Source organism: Panthera tigris, chromosome A1 (assembly GCF_018350195.1).
Source record: "Panthera tigris isolate Pti1 chromosome A1, P.tigris_Pti1_mat1.1, whole genome shotgun sequence".
NCBI lineage: Eukaryota > Metazoa > Chordata > Mammalia > Carnivora > Felidae > Panthera > Panthera tigris.
In genome coordinates this window covers 171,354,785-171,369,846 of record NC_056660.1, presented here as the reverse complement: position 1 = coordinate 171,369,846, position 15,062 = coordinate 171,354,785, and the positions used below count along the sequence as shown (strand labels likewise).

At 39.0% G+C, this 15,062-nt stretch overlaps 1 protein-coding gene and 1 long non-coding RNA gene across 2 annotated transcripts; one reads left to right on the top strand and one right to left on the bottom strand.

Annotated features, from left to right (window-relative positions):
- Positions 1-387: 387 nt before the first annotated feature.
- SRP19 (signal recognition particle 19) lies at positions 388-6,330 on the bottom strand. Its single transcript, XM_007085547.3, has 5 exons — positions 6,128-6,330; positions 5,415-5,490; positions 2,691-2,762; positions 2,462-2,573; positions 388-877 (listed from the first exon to the last, which is right to left on the bottom strand). Exons 1-5 carry the CDS (start codon positions 6,166-6,168, stop codon positions 744-746), a joined length of 435 nt encoding a protein of 144 aa, XP_007085609.1. The 5' UTR covers positions 6,169-6,330; the 3' UTR covers positions 388-743.
- Positions 6,331-6,458: 128 nt separating this feature from the next.
- LOC122240255 lies at positions 6,459-14,040 on the top strand. The gene is made up of 3 exons (XR_006219711.1): positions 6,459-6,666; positions 6,799-6,907; positions 13,881-14,040. It is a non-coding gene; the product is annotated as an uncharacterized LOC122240255 (long non-coding RNA).
- The last annotated feature ends 1,022 nt before the right edge of the window (positions 14,041-15,062 follow it).

Here is a 15,062-nt window from a genome sequence, read left to right as displayed (position 1 = left end):
TGTGTCTCCCTCTCTCTCTATCCCTCCCCCACTCACACTATTTCTGTCTCTCAAAAATGAATAAATGTTAAAAAAAATATTTTTAAATAAATAAATAACATTCTGAAGCCTATAAAACAAGCAAATCTAAAGCTTAAACTCCAGGATTTTCCATGTCAAAAAACTAGTAACTGAACACTCGATGACAATAATTGATTAAAATGATCTGTAGATCAGCTGTTCATAAACGTCCAAGAGGATTTAGCCATTTTCTTCTAGTTTTAAGCTCACACTAAGACTCATTTTATTCTCTTTAATTACCTCTTCTACTAGCATTAGTTCATAGGCAAAAGCTATTAAAAGTCAGTTTCAAATTTTATTTCACTAACTTAAAAGTTGAAGAAAATGTGTATTTCAAATCTTTAATTAAACTCATTATCTGAAACATGTTTACACACAGGATACAGAATTTCAAGTAACTGATGGTAGAATCCATTGTCCACTTAAAAATATGCTTCTTTCTTCCACAAAAACTCTGCATTGAAAGGCAAAGAAATTTTCTTTTATACTGTGTAAGAGCTAGATGCAAACTTCTGATGTAAATTTATTTCATTGTCAGCTCTGATGCTGAAGCTGGGAGGCACAAATGTCCATAGTTTGATTAAATGATGCAAACAAAAAGCTTCTGTTTCTCTTAGATATAAATTAGAAGCCTTCGTTCACGTCTCTCACAGTAGTACCACATACTTGATTCTCATCCCCGATCACTTCTTCTTCTTTCCTTTCCCTTTTTTACTTCCCTCTCCTTGCTGAAGACTTTGGTCACCACCTCCTGTTTTTTGTGTCCTTGTTTTTAGTTTAGGTATCATTTCCGCTGCATACAACATTACTGACTTACCTAGGAACCAGAAGTTAGGCTTAGTGTACAACTTAAGGAATAAGACATAAAAGCTCATTAACTTCAAATTAATCATAAAGGTCAAGAAATTGTCACATCAGGAGAATGACAAGGATTAAAAAAAAAAAAAAAGAGTATGAAGACATGACTTGCTCAAGTGGGAGCCTTTCCTAGAGAAAAGGTTCTAAGAACTACAATGAAATATTTAAGTGAACAAAAAAAAAATTTAAAACACAAATTTTGGTCTTGGCTCTAGTAACTGACTTCAAGATCAAAGGAGAATTAATCTAAATACAAAAACTGGGAAACAGAATGAAGACATCGTTATCTTAAGCTACAGAAACACAGACTGCTTAATTTTGTCAATGTCATCAAGCTACAAAAGATGTCATTCATATGCCCAGATGATTTATGCCTACAGGTACACTCTCTGTGCACCAAATAATTCTTCAGGCTCTAGTAGCTACTTTCAATACACTAAGCTCCTCATTTTTTCTCTTTTTACTTTCTAACTATTTTCTTGCTAGAAACAGGGAGAAAAATGTTTTCAATTTTTTACTTATATTTTACTTACTGGTGAAGTCAAAACTTTTTTGTTTTTTTTATCTTTTAAGAGATAGTAAAGGAAGATGTCAAACCGAAGAAGAAATACACTGGAATATACTACCTGTTACTCTGGAGTCACAATCTTCTTTCCAGAAATCTCTATTAACCTGGAGAGGTTTTAGCATAGAAAAACCTACCTATGTTAACTAAACCAAAAACAATTTAGTTGTCAGCTTGGGATTATTGTGACAAGAAGGGAATTAATAGCTCCATTTAAAAAATTATAGTTTTTAGAAATGAAGAATTCAGAAAAGAATCATGTGTAAAAAAAAAAAAATTCATCTTCCCCAAACTCAGAATATTTTGGGATACTGATATCTAATTGTGTTTGATTACTGTTGTTGTCTAAGAAATAAAATAAGACATAATGCTACAGTCTTCTCTGACCACCATCCCTGTGTCCCCACTCCCTGCTCACCATTAGGTTAATTACTATTTTAAGACTGGGTTTTCTTACAGTCCACTTAAAATACATTTACATATATAATAATCAATAAGCAATAAGACATATATATCAATAAACAGTAATATTTTGTATTTAAATGTACCTAGGTGGTACCACGCTATGCATTTCTCTTGCTTCTTTCACTTAGTATGGCTTTTTAGATTAGTTTTAGAAATTAAACTAATTTCTAAATTAGTTAGGCCCCAGAGCCTCTAGGATCTGAAATGGCATAAACATCTGACCATTCAATAATTCTACACTATTGGGAATAATGATGGACTTGCAGAGGTTCATAAAATGTTCACAAAACAAATTTTTTGGAGAAACAAACAGGCTTCATCACATTCTCAGAGGTCCTTAACTTAGGAGAAGTTAGAACCACTGTTTTCCTCTCTTCAGCAGTAGTCCTTTTCTAAATTAATCTGTAGAATGCCTATTATGATTTTTACTTTTCAAAAGGTCAGTTTTAGAACCTGTTTTGCAGAGTACAGGAATAAGCCGTCCCCAAACTTTGTTTATTCAGAAAAGCTTACGTGATGGAAACTGTACGAGACAGAGGCTGCCATCTTCCTGTTTGAGCTGGACCCGGACTCGGCCCCTGTACTGAACATCACGATTCCATTCTCTAGAGTACATTTTATTTTTCTAATGTGAAAAGGCAAAACAAAAACAAAACAAAAAACAAAAAAAACAGGCTTTAAGAAAGTTATTACATCAATGAGATTGAGTAGGAAAAATAGTGAAGAAAGAAACACCTCTTACCTCAAGGAATACGTTAAGTCCAACTGCTGAGCACACATCTTGAATCTCAGTAGCTGTAGGATTTTCAACAGCCTGAACAGTTAAAACAAAAACACTAAACAGCTTACCGTTAAGTGGCTACTGCTGTATTATTAGGTGAATCATTTCAAATACTACGATCACAATACCTATCAAAACCTTAGGTTTCCTTTTCATTAGGTACAGTTTTTTGCATTGTAATTTTAAAAACTCCTGGGAATAACACTGATTCATACTTGTGTGTCCATCCCCTTCCAACAGAACATGAACTTCACAAAGGCAAGTACTGTTTTATCACTATATTCCCAAGTTATCTGGTATGAGGCTTGGAGCATAGTAAGTGCTAAATGAATACTGATTAAACAACTATTATAGGTAACAACCGTTTTAGAAAATGGTTTGGTAGTGTCCACTAAAGCTAAACATATGCATTCTTCATGGATGGGCAATTCCACTTCTAGTATATATCCATGAAAAATGCAAAACATGTTTCCTAAAAGACAAGCTTAAGAATGTTGACAGTAGTAGTATGTGTAATAGTCCCAAACTAGAAGCAACCCAATTATCCATCAACAGTAGAATAGACTGTGGTATATTTATACACTTCAACACTACAGAGCAGTGGTTTTCAGTAAGGTAATTTTTCCCCTCTGATATTTACAATGCTAGGAGACATTTTTAATTGTCACAGGAGTCAGGCAAGGCACTGGTATCTGGTGGGTAGAGGCCAAACATGCTGCTAAAAAACCTAAAGTGCACAGAACAGCCCCCACACAAGAATGATCTGGCTCAAAATGTCAGTGGTGCTGTTGTTGAGAAACCCTGCTACAGGGCAGTGAAAATTAACAAACTATACTAAAAAATGTGAATAAATTTCTTAAGCTTAAAGTTCAGTGAAAAAAGACAGACACAAAAGTACATAGTGTATGTAATGCCATTTAAATGAAATTTAAAGGGACTCCTGGATGGCTTGGTTGGAGGAGCATGCGACTCTTGATCTTGGGGTTGTGAGTTGAAGCCCCACGCTGGGTGCAGAGATTACTTTAAAATAAAATTTAAAGGGGCGCCTGGGTGGGTCAGTCGGTTAAGCTTCCGACTTCAGCTCAGGTCATGACCTCGCAGTCGTGGGTTCGAGCCCCGCGTTGGGCTCTGTGCTGACAGCTCAGAGCCTGGAGCCTGCTTCAGATTCTGTGTCTCCCTCTCTCTCTGCCCCTCCTCTGCTCATGCTCTGTCTCAAAAATAAATAAAAACATTTAAAAAATAATAATAAAATAAAATTTAAAAAATAAAGTTTAAAAACAAAATTAATATATTGTGCTGGAAGTCAGGACAGTGGTTATCCTTGTGAGTATGAGGAGGGGGCAGTGACTGTGAGGAGACAAAAGAATCTTCCTAGGCGCTGAAAATGCTTTCTTTTTTTAATTTGGGTGCTTGGTTACCCATGTGTGTACTCAGTCTGTGAAAATTAATCAAGATATACACTTAAGACTTATCTATATTTCTGTATGTATCCTATATGTCAATAAAGTTAAAAACCAGTTATTCTCCAAGTTATGTGAGAAATTGCTACCAGAGGCCTCTGTCACATTGGCTTGATGTCAGGCATTATCCTGAATCAGGACTTTGGTATAGTCTCTTTTACTCTGGGGCAGCAAAGCAGACCTTCCTTTACACATATCTAAACAACAAAATGGGAAATATTAAATAACACAAAAATAATGCATCGCTTCAGGTCATTTCCTTGAATCTGTCATTAGATTACAAAACATAAACAGGGCTTTGGGGCGCCTGGCTCAGTTGATTAAGTGTCCCACACTTAATTTCGGCTCTGGTCATGGTTTCATGAGATCAAGCCCATCCTCGGGCTCTGCACTGACAACATGGAGCCTGCTTGGGATTCTCCCTCTCCCTGCTTCTCCACCCCTACCCCGCTTACTCTGTCTCAAAAATAAACAAACATGAAAAAGTAAAACCCAAACAAGGGAAAAATCCTATTTTTAAAAGCTGCAACACCCTACTTTTTAAAAGTATTACACTTTACCCCTAAAAAAAAAAAAAAAAAAGATAATGGACATAAACTATAAAACTCAACACATCTAAATTCTCTACAAGTCTTTTTATTTTTTCTTAAATTAAAAAAAATTTTTTTAAATGTTTATTTATTTTTGAGACAGAGAGACAGAGCATGAATGGGGAGGGTCAGAGAAACAGACACAGAATCTGAAACAGGCTCCAGGCTCTGAGCTGTCAGCTCAGAGCCCGACGTGGGGCTCGAACTCACGGACCGCGAGATCATGACCTGAGCCGAAGTCAGATGCTTAACCGACTGAGCCACCCAGGCGCCCCTCTGCAAGTCTTTTTTAAAAACGCAGTTGCATTCTGGACATATTATACAATAACGCAAGCTTGGTTTCCTTTATTAAGGGCAAGGTTTTCACAATCTTGGTTTAAAAACCAGTAACAACATGCAAACCCTACCCCCACCCATCCTCTTTCAAGCACAGGCTCATGAAGAACCATTTAAAAAATCCCCCCAGCTAGGAATTAGAGCCTTTCTGGTTTCACCACTGTTAAGAAAAGCGCCTCAATTTTTGGCAGCTGTTCACTTCAGGTCCTAAACAATACAGTCCAGTAAAAGAAGCCCTTGCAGCCCTAACAGTACAACCTCTCAGAGACCCTCAAGTACCGAGGTGGCAGCCCATTTACCTTGCTTATGGGGATTCGCCTCCCCTCCGCGATGGTCTTCTTGTTATTTAAATAAGCGGGATAGATACAAATGAATCTGTCACAGAAGGAAGCACAGCTAGTATCAGCAGAGCAGTATTTCCAAAAACTCATTCATTCTTTCATCACCAACAGGACTGCCAGCATACCTGTTAATTTGCTTAGTAGTCTTTCTTTAAATTGCCTCCCTTTTACTTAACTTACCTAAAAAGTAAACTTTCGTTTACTACCTTAGAAAACACCACTTGCCAGAGAAGGTTTAAAACCAAACTAAACCAATGCCTTCACTGTTCAGTTAGCTACAGCTGCCTAGAGAACTTCCCGAGGGTGGGGCCTGCTGTCACACAGAAACTACGGCATCAGAGGTTTTAAAAGACTGGGAAGAACCTGAACGAACCTTCCCGAACGTAACAAGAGAACAGATTTGTCACTTGTGAGTCTGTTACTCAATGTCTGCCCACGTCGCACCCAAGGTCCTTTGTCTCAGGTACAGGCAGACACTGAGCTACCCAGAGTCGGAATTTCGAGGACCTAGAGCCTGGCGCTGCTGGCCTCCCAGAGGAACCGACACCCGGGGAGCGGCCCGGAGCCTGCGGCCGGAGACCAGCTCCCCGCCGCTAGCCTTTCTCGGGGGTGGGGAGGGTGGCGCAGTACCCGCGGGCTGGCGGCAAGCCCGTCCCTTTCTCAGGACCCACCTGTCCTGGTCGGCCGGGGACCGTGCAGCAGCGCAAGCCATCTTCGCCCAGGCCCACACAGCGCCCGCCCACAGCCTCCAGGCAGAAAGCCTGCCGGTATTCGCCTCTGAGATTTCCCAGGCGACTCCGTTTTCCGGCGGAAGTCCAGCCCACCTGCCCGCCTACGCTTCCGCAGTTTTTCAGCTATCCTTTGTTCCGGCAACTGTCGCTCTGCACCAACGTCTGTAGCTTCTGACGTGGCGTTAGCACCTCTCTTATCGCGAGAGGATCCACGAAAGCTTCGAATTCCTTCTCTTGTCAAAACCAGAAGTTTTAGAACCTTACGCTGTCGCTAAAATGGGGTTAATATTTTACGCTCCTTCACATCCAGTTTCACACTGAGTTTGAATGGTGTTAGCTACCTTCACCGTTAGGGGAGGGCTGTATACCGCGAGTGATCTGTCTACACAGATCCGAGTAGGCGAGGAAATGCCTCTTATGGTTTAATCTTGATCTGCTCCTGGGCCTCACAGCTTGCTTGTTTCCAACTTGGCAAATACGTATGTTTATAGTGGTGAAACAAGATAAATTACTGTTTCAATAAGACGTATAAATGTTAAGAATTTGACTATACACCTTTTTAAACTGAAAAACACCTACCTTACAATTCATTATATTTTTGCATACCTTAGGTTAATTGCAAAGCACTATTTCAGCATTTCCGTTCTTCAACTAAACACACCTTCATTCCTATTCTAGTAGCTGCTGTTTAGTCCACACCAACAAAGGCACTTTTCAAAGGTAAGTATTCTTTATTACAGATCAAACAAACAAACAAACAAACATCCTCCCCAAAGCTTGAGTCTCATTGAAGTTAGTTAATGGCCATTCAGGCTAATGATGGCTGAGCATAATGCCCATCTGGTCCTTCTGGAAGCCCCTGACTTTTCTCCACCCCCTCAATTCCTGCCTCTCAATCTTCCTTGTAGTTTCGTAGTACCGGATTAGTTTGGTGCTGATGTAAATACATCAGTCTTACTTCTTTCTTGAAGTGTACATGATTCCTGTAAAAAGAGCTTCATGCAATGTGACCAACAAAACACAACAGGGATGAAATGAATCCAAGCTTTAAAATATCTACTTTGCCTGTTTTAAGATTTATTTTCATACTTTAGTTGCATCATGAAAACTCAAATACTTTTCAGAAAATCAATATTTTATATATCATATGGGAAAAATGGGACATGAACAAGGTAGCCTGAGGTTTAATACATACAGTAGCCTACTCACCATAGGGTTTTCTTAGACCTATGTAAATACTTGCAGACAAAAAGGCCCAATATTAAAATTGGTTATATTTCCTGGTTCCTAAACACTAAGGGAGTTAATGATGGAGCTGATATTTTTGAGTGCCATTCTGTGCTAGATCCATAACTTCTATTTAACTCTACACTATAGTTGAAATATCTTACAAGTACACAGAAAAGATGGTGGGAAGGGAGACAGCAATGTTGTTACTGCACTGATGCTTAAAGAAACAATAAGTGAACACAAAGTTTTAAAACATTAATGCTTGTGGAAAAGCAGGTTGGTTTAAAGGAGGATGAAGTTGCATGTGGCAAATTGTGAAAATGATGAAAGGGCTTTAGAGATTGATGGCCCTAGTTTTCAAATCTAATTTTTTAAATAAAGTTTATTTATTTCGAGAGGGAAAGGAAGCGTGAGTGGGAGAGGGGCAGAGGGAGAGGGAGAGAGAGAATCCCAAGCAGACTCTGCACTCCCAGTGAAGAGCCTGACATGGGGCTCAAACCTACGAACCCAGAGATCATGACCTGAGCCAAAGTCCAATGCTTAACCAACTGAACCATCCAGGTGCCTCTCAAATCTAATTCTTATCAAACTGTCTTTCTTTTCCTTATTTAGATGTGCCACTAAATTCAACCTGCCAACCTTGGTTGAGGCTACTGGGTAGGGATGGGATTCACAAAGGTGGAAAGAGAAGACCAAGATGGGCAAGAGAAATTTTCCTAAAATAGTTGGGAAGAATTGAAAGCAGAAGGAAGGGACTGAAGAAGAGATATGATATATATGTGTGCATGGGCAGGAGGGGACTGGTAGATATGTAAGATGATCTGTGAGCTTTGACAGAAATGTGATTAGGGGAAGAATTGGTGGATTACATGATATCTGTGCTACAAATCACTGGAGGGCTTCTATTGCATTCAGCAAGGACATTTTGAGAAGCTACTATGTGCCAGCTACTTTAAGAAGTGTTAGGGATACAGATAAAAATAATAAAATAGCTCTTGCTCAAATTTCTCACAGCTCTAAGGGGTGAGACTGTTATGCATATAGGTATACCAAGGCCATCCCAGCCTGCACTGAGTCAATGAGAAAACTCAGGCCAGCCTGGCTAACTAATGGGTTGGTCTGTCTGTTTCACTTGTCTATTACAATGTAACAAAACACTCTAAAAGTTAGTGCTTTAAGAGAACAGTGTATCCAGGGCACCTGGGTGGCTCAGTTGGTTCAGCGTCTAACCTGCTCAGGTCATGATCTTGCAGTTTGTGAGTTCGAGCCCCGAGTCAGGCTCTGTGCTGACAGCTCGGAGCCTGGAACCTGCTTCAAATTCTGTGTCTCCCTCTCTCTCTGCCCCTCCCCTGCTCACGCTCTGTCTCTCTCTGTCTCTCAATAATAAATAAATGTTAAAAAAAAATTAAAAGAACAATGTATTTGCTCACAAAACTGTAGTTTGGGTAGAGCTTAGCTGGAACAGCTGATCTCTGTTCCACATGGCATCTGCTGGAGATAGAAAGTCCCAAATGACTTCTTTAGTCCTATATCTCTGCCTCGCTGGTATGGTTGAATCAGCTGAAGGGTTGCTGGTACCTTCCTTTTCCTGTGGTGTAGCATCTCCATATGGCTAGGCTGAAATTTGACAAAACCTCTCTCCTTGACCAAACTTCTTTAGATAGGCTCCTCTGAGCTCTTGTCTTGACTGGCCTTGACCTTGGCCCGTGTTCTTTTTTTTTTTTTTTTTTTTTTTTTTTTTTTTTGCCTGCCCATCCCAGTTTTAGCAAGAATGCTGCTAAGTTAAATGTATCAGTCAGGGTTCTCCCGAGAGACAGAACTGTAAGATATATAGAGATATATGAGATTATTATAGGAATTGGCCCACACCATGGAGGCTGAGATATGCCACAATATGCTATCTGCAAGCTTGGAGAACGAGGAAAGCTGATGGTATAAATCAGCCTGAATCCAAAAGCCTGAGAACCAGGAGAGCTGATGGTGTAAGTCCCAGTTAGAATATCTGAGAAACGAGATCAGATATGGGAGGACAGGAGATGGAAGTCCCAGTTCAAGAAAAGAGAGAGAAAATGTGCCATTCCTCCCCTTTTTTTGTTCTATTTGGACTCTCAACAGATTAGATGATGCCTGCCCATATTGGTGGAGGCAGATATTTTTTACTCATTCCTCTGATTTGAATGCTAATCTCTTCCGGAAACATATTCACAGACACACCCTGCAATGTTTTAACAGCTATGTGGGTATCCCTTAGCCCAGTTAATTTGTCACAGAAAATTAACTATCAAAGTAAGTATGTTGAGCACCCCCCCCTACTCTTGTTATCTGATCACCCTCAATATCTGATCAAATTCCTCATTCCCATCTCTGATAGTCCTTGGCCTGTCTTCAACAAGAATTTACCCTTAGAAATTTTCCATCTACTGAGGCCCTTACTCTGCCCTTTGGTTATAAATCTCCAACTGTCTTTGCTGCATTTGGAGTTGAACTGATATCTCTCCTCTAGTCCAGTATCCCTATTGCAGTAGCCTTGAAGTCTTCCTTACCATTTTTTTTTTTAACGTTTATTTATTTTTGAGAGAGAGAGAGACAGAGCATGAACGGGGGAGGGGCAGAGAGAGAGGGAGACACAGAATCGCAAACAGGCTCCAGGCTCTGAGCCATCAGCCCAGAGCCTGACGCGGGGCTCGAACTCACAGACCACGAGATCGTGACCTGAGCTGAAGTCGGACGCTTAACCGACTGAGCCACCCAGGCGCCCCCTTCCTTACCATTGTAACAAGTGTCAGAGTAACTTTTTTCTTTAACAACTGCCTCATAGCATGGTAGTTTCAGGGCTTCTTACATAGTGGCTAGCTTCCTGCCGATGGCACGGTAGAAACTACCAGGCCTTTATAATGTCTGGTCTTGTAACTTCTTCCACATTTTATTGGTCAAAGCAGTCACAGGGCCAGCTCAGTAATAGATTCCCACATTGCAAAAAAGCATGTGGGATGGCAGATACTGCGCCATCTTTGAAAATATTATCTACCATAGTGTCAGAAGTTAATTTCTTTAAACAAAATTTTTTTTAATGTTTATTTATTTTTGAGAGAGAGAAAGAGAGAGAGAGAGACACAGACAGAGTGCGAGCCGGGGAGGGGCAGCGAGAAAGAGGGAGATAGAATCTGAAGCAGGCTCCAGGTTGTGAGCTGTCAGCACAGAGCCCAATGCTGGGGTCAAACAGTGAGATCATGACTGAAGTCGGTTGCTTAAACTGACTGAGCCACCCCAGAAATCAATTTCTAAAGAACACAGAATCTGCCCTAGGATAACTAAAAGTTAAGTTCACCAACCTGACCTAACGAAAGAGCTTTCAGTCAGGGGGAAAACACAGAGCACAACGTGGTGTTTATGAGTAAGATTTGCCTACATGCCACATCCAGTCTCTGTTGGATTCATATCTATATCTTGGGATGGGAGGGTAGACTAGAGGCAAAATCTTTTTTATAATAAAACTGTTTCATTAAAAATCCTTTATGGCATTTGAACACAAGCACTCTTGTGGGAAAATGTTGATACTGAGTGGTAGATAGGTGCTCTTTTCATTTCTAGAGGAACATAATGCAATGTCTGGGCACGAGGAACTCCTGACAGTACAGTCCGCATGTAGGCGCCACTAAGAGTCTGACTGGTGTCTGATGGAGGGCCATTTTAGTAGATATGGTTGATATGAAGTTGGTGTTCAAGCCATAGTATGGCTTCGTCTCTGCCCCTGCAAAGTGAGAGAAAGGAGATGATGGGAAAGCAGCAATCAGGACCGAGATGACACGAGAACATGTATTGAACTGAAGACTGGAGATCAGTAAGATTCAATATTAAAAGACAGAGTTGTGGGAAAAAGACACGAAACTGGATTTATGCCAGTATAATTTCTTTATTTCAAGGATAACAACAAAACCCTACAATCACTAAGTTAGGAAATAAAAGTTATGTATAATGTAAACAAAACTCAGACTGATATTTGAACTTCTTAGCCACAGTAAACATTAGATTTTTTTTGTTTTGCTTTTAATAAGTTTATTTATTTTGAGAGAAAGAGTGTGAGCAGGGGAGGGCCAGAGAGAGAGGAGGAGAGAGAATCCCAAGCAGGCTCCACACTGTCAGCACAGAGCCTGACATGGGGCTTGAACTCATGAACTGTGAGATCATGACCTGAGCCGAAATGAAGAGTGGGACTCTTAACTGACTGAGCCACCCAGGCACCCCAAACATAAGTTTTTTGAGGAAAAAGAATTGTGACCCAAATTATCCTTTGTGTGACAGCAAAAGAAAACAACTTTAAACGAGCAAGTATTTAGAAAGTATATCCTTAACTTAGCTTTTCTGGAAAAAAAGTAACTATTTAAGGACATAGTCCAGTTAAGGCAAATCATATTAACATGAAGAATTGAAGATAGTGAAAGGCATGTAATACAGAGGAAACAGTGGTGAAAACTTACATCTAATTTATACTTAAATTCAAATAAATATTGATAGTGTGATGGTGAAACCAGTTGCAATTGTTATGAAAAGATTCTGAAAAATAAAAATCAATGAGTACATTAATACTGGAACAGAGATTTTGCAAAGAACTTAGGGTTCCAACTGAAATAACGTATCTCCGTTTCTAAAATCATTTTAACTGCTGTATCATCAAGGTTTTCATATGACCCTGACTTCTCATTTTGCTGACTCCTCTTTCCTTTTGTCCTCTCCTATCTCTCTCTACTCCTCAGCCCCCATCCCACCCCCCGTCATTGCCTGGGTACCCCGAGAATCCCAAGTTCTTGCCTCTCATAAGCAAATCTGTTAAATTTTCTCTAACCCTCCCTCCAGGCTTGGCTTTATAGATCCCAAACCCATGAAGGTCCTCAGCTATAGAAAAGGACCGCTGAGAGCCTTCCTTTAACAAGGTCCACCCTGTCTGGAAGGAAGTTGTGGTTTTAAATAAAAACAGCTCCTTTTGTTTTGTATAGACCACGTCATCTGTCAAACACTGAGTCTCACTTGTTTTCATCGTTTTTTTATTTTCTATTTGTAATTTCATACATTTGATACTAAATCATTTGAAATTTAAAGAAAGTCCTAAGTGATATTAATCTCCTTTTCATTATATTTGCTCCCTTTTATCCAGAACTATACTGTCTGACATAAATTTGCATTAACTACTTTCTTTACATTTGCCTGTGCAAGTGTGGTTGTACTTGTAGTTTTATCCATTCTGGATCATTTTAGTGTGTCTTTTATTAATGGCATATAGTTGGAGGACTTTTTTACTTGACTTCAACCTGAGAATAATTATTATATTTGTTTAATCCATTTATCATTTGGTACTATTCTGTCATTTTATGCTTCTTTGTGGCTAATTCTCCCCTATGTCTCCCATTCTTTGATCTTGTTCAAGTATTCTTAGTTGTTGTCTTTGGCTAGTGGTTTGGGCGGAAATTTTTATTTTTTAACATTGAGGTTACCATTAAACTAAAAAATTGACTTTGTATTTTTCTAAGTTAAAAGTAAAATAGGATCTATTGACACTGCCTACATAAAACTAGAAATTTAGCATGCTTTTATGTCTTCTCTACCTTGTAACTCGTTTCCCAATTTGGGTTAGAATAACCTGGAATTTAATGTTTAAATTATTAAACATTTCATCTTTTCAGTTTTATGTGGACATTAACACTGAGATTTATTATCAGTGTGGATTAGCATTATCAGATTAACTACAATTATTAACACATTTATTCAGCTTGAAAAGTTTTACTGCTCAAATTTTGTTTCCTTAACACTTTTCCATTTGTTTTAATTGTTTGGGCAGCAGGAATACTATGGCAAAACATCTCATGGTTTCTAGTTGCCCAATGCTTTCAAAGTGCCCCTCATGGATTTGGAGAGTTCATGTTTTATGAATCCAGCTTCCTCAATGGAGAAAACAAAACTTGAGCTCCCAGACTCTATACGTATACATGTGACGTAGCCTCTGCCAATCATGTCCACTCCAGCAAGACTTCAGTCCGCAAATGAGCAGCGTGAGGAAGATGTACCACATGTAATCTTGTTTTACAGTGGGTATGGTGTCAGATGGTTCTGGCGTTTAGGGGAAGCAAGTGGATCTTTACTGAAGCAGTTTCACAGATAGCTGGGTATCTTCTCTGCTGTGGGGCTTCTGAGAATGATTTTCTGGCCCTCATACAGATCCCGTGAGCTACCTAGCATTTGTTAAATGAACGTCTTATCTTTTAGAGGTCTTGTTAACAGCTGTAAGGATCCTAAGTGATACAAGTATTTCAGATAAATTAAATGTTAATTCGGCTGGTTTCAAAATTCTTAGGTAATATTCCCATTCCCTTCCAAATACTGCACATATTATTCTATTTTTTCTTTTTTGGCATTTAGCATTGCAGAGAAATATGTTACTAATCTAATTTTTTCTTTTTCTTTTTTGTAGGCAGCCTATTCCTCTCTCCTCACAAATGTTTTTTAGAAAGTTTTCTCTATCTTTGAAATTAAAAAAAAAAAAACTAAGGTATGTCTAAATGTGGTTTTCTGTTATTTTCAAGTTAACTCAGCCTAATGCTACAAGATATTTCAGTTCTAGCACTCAATCACCAACCAGAAATTTCCTTTGTGACTCTTATTTCAAATTGATTGGCTCAGTTCCCTGCCCCTTAAGCCAGGCAAGTCTTTGGTCACTAGCTGGTTGATGATGAGTCTCTCCTGGGGCAAGTATCCACCTCTGGTACAAATAGCCATGGTCAGGGTACATGGGCTGCGTACATGATTCAGTGGTCAACAGTTGGGCTAAGTGCTTAGATTCCAAAAGGTGGTGTAGGTACCATTTAGCATCATTGTCAATAGTTACTTTTCACTAATGTTGCTTTATATTCAATGGTCACCTTCACTAGTATACAGCATGATGAGTATTTTTAATTAAAAAAAGTAACAATCACATAACTTAAAATAAGTGAATAGTCACAAATGTAGAGAAAGAATAATCCTGAATATCAGAGGAAAGAAAGTGTATTTAGCACCAAGAACAATACAATACATGTAGAACATACAGGTTGAAAGAAGCATCAATGGTCTAACAAAAACCAGAATATAATTTTATAGACCACAGGACAGAGTTAGGAGAATGGCAGGAAAATGATGTGGTCTGTACAGGAGTTAAAGTCAATACTTTTTTAACACTACAAAGTAGTATTTTAAAGTCAACATAGTATGAGGGAATTAGACATTAAAAAATAATTTATATTCTCTATTTCAGATACTTTTGAAAAATTATTTGGTAAATTTTAATAATATGACTACTCAAATATTCTTCAGCTCTTGGCAACTTACCTTTTGCATTTCTGGCACTCTGTTCTTTTCGTATTTTAGATACAAAAACACTATGTGATAACCTGAATTCAGGTAACAGTGCAGCTGGCTCCCATCCTCAGCAAAAGCCTCATCCCTTGCATATTTTATGGGAAAACTTTTTTTTACTTACAGTGCTATTTGTTTCTTTTGGGCTTACCCTTCATTTCATTATTTCCCTCTCATTAACGTTCCATTTACTACTCAGGTAATTTGGAAATTTTATTCTCAAATAGCAATTTGCCACAGTTAATTGGCTGTTAATCACTCC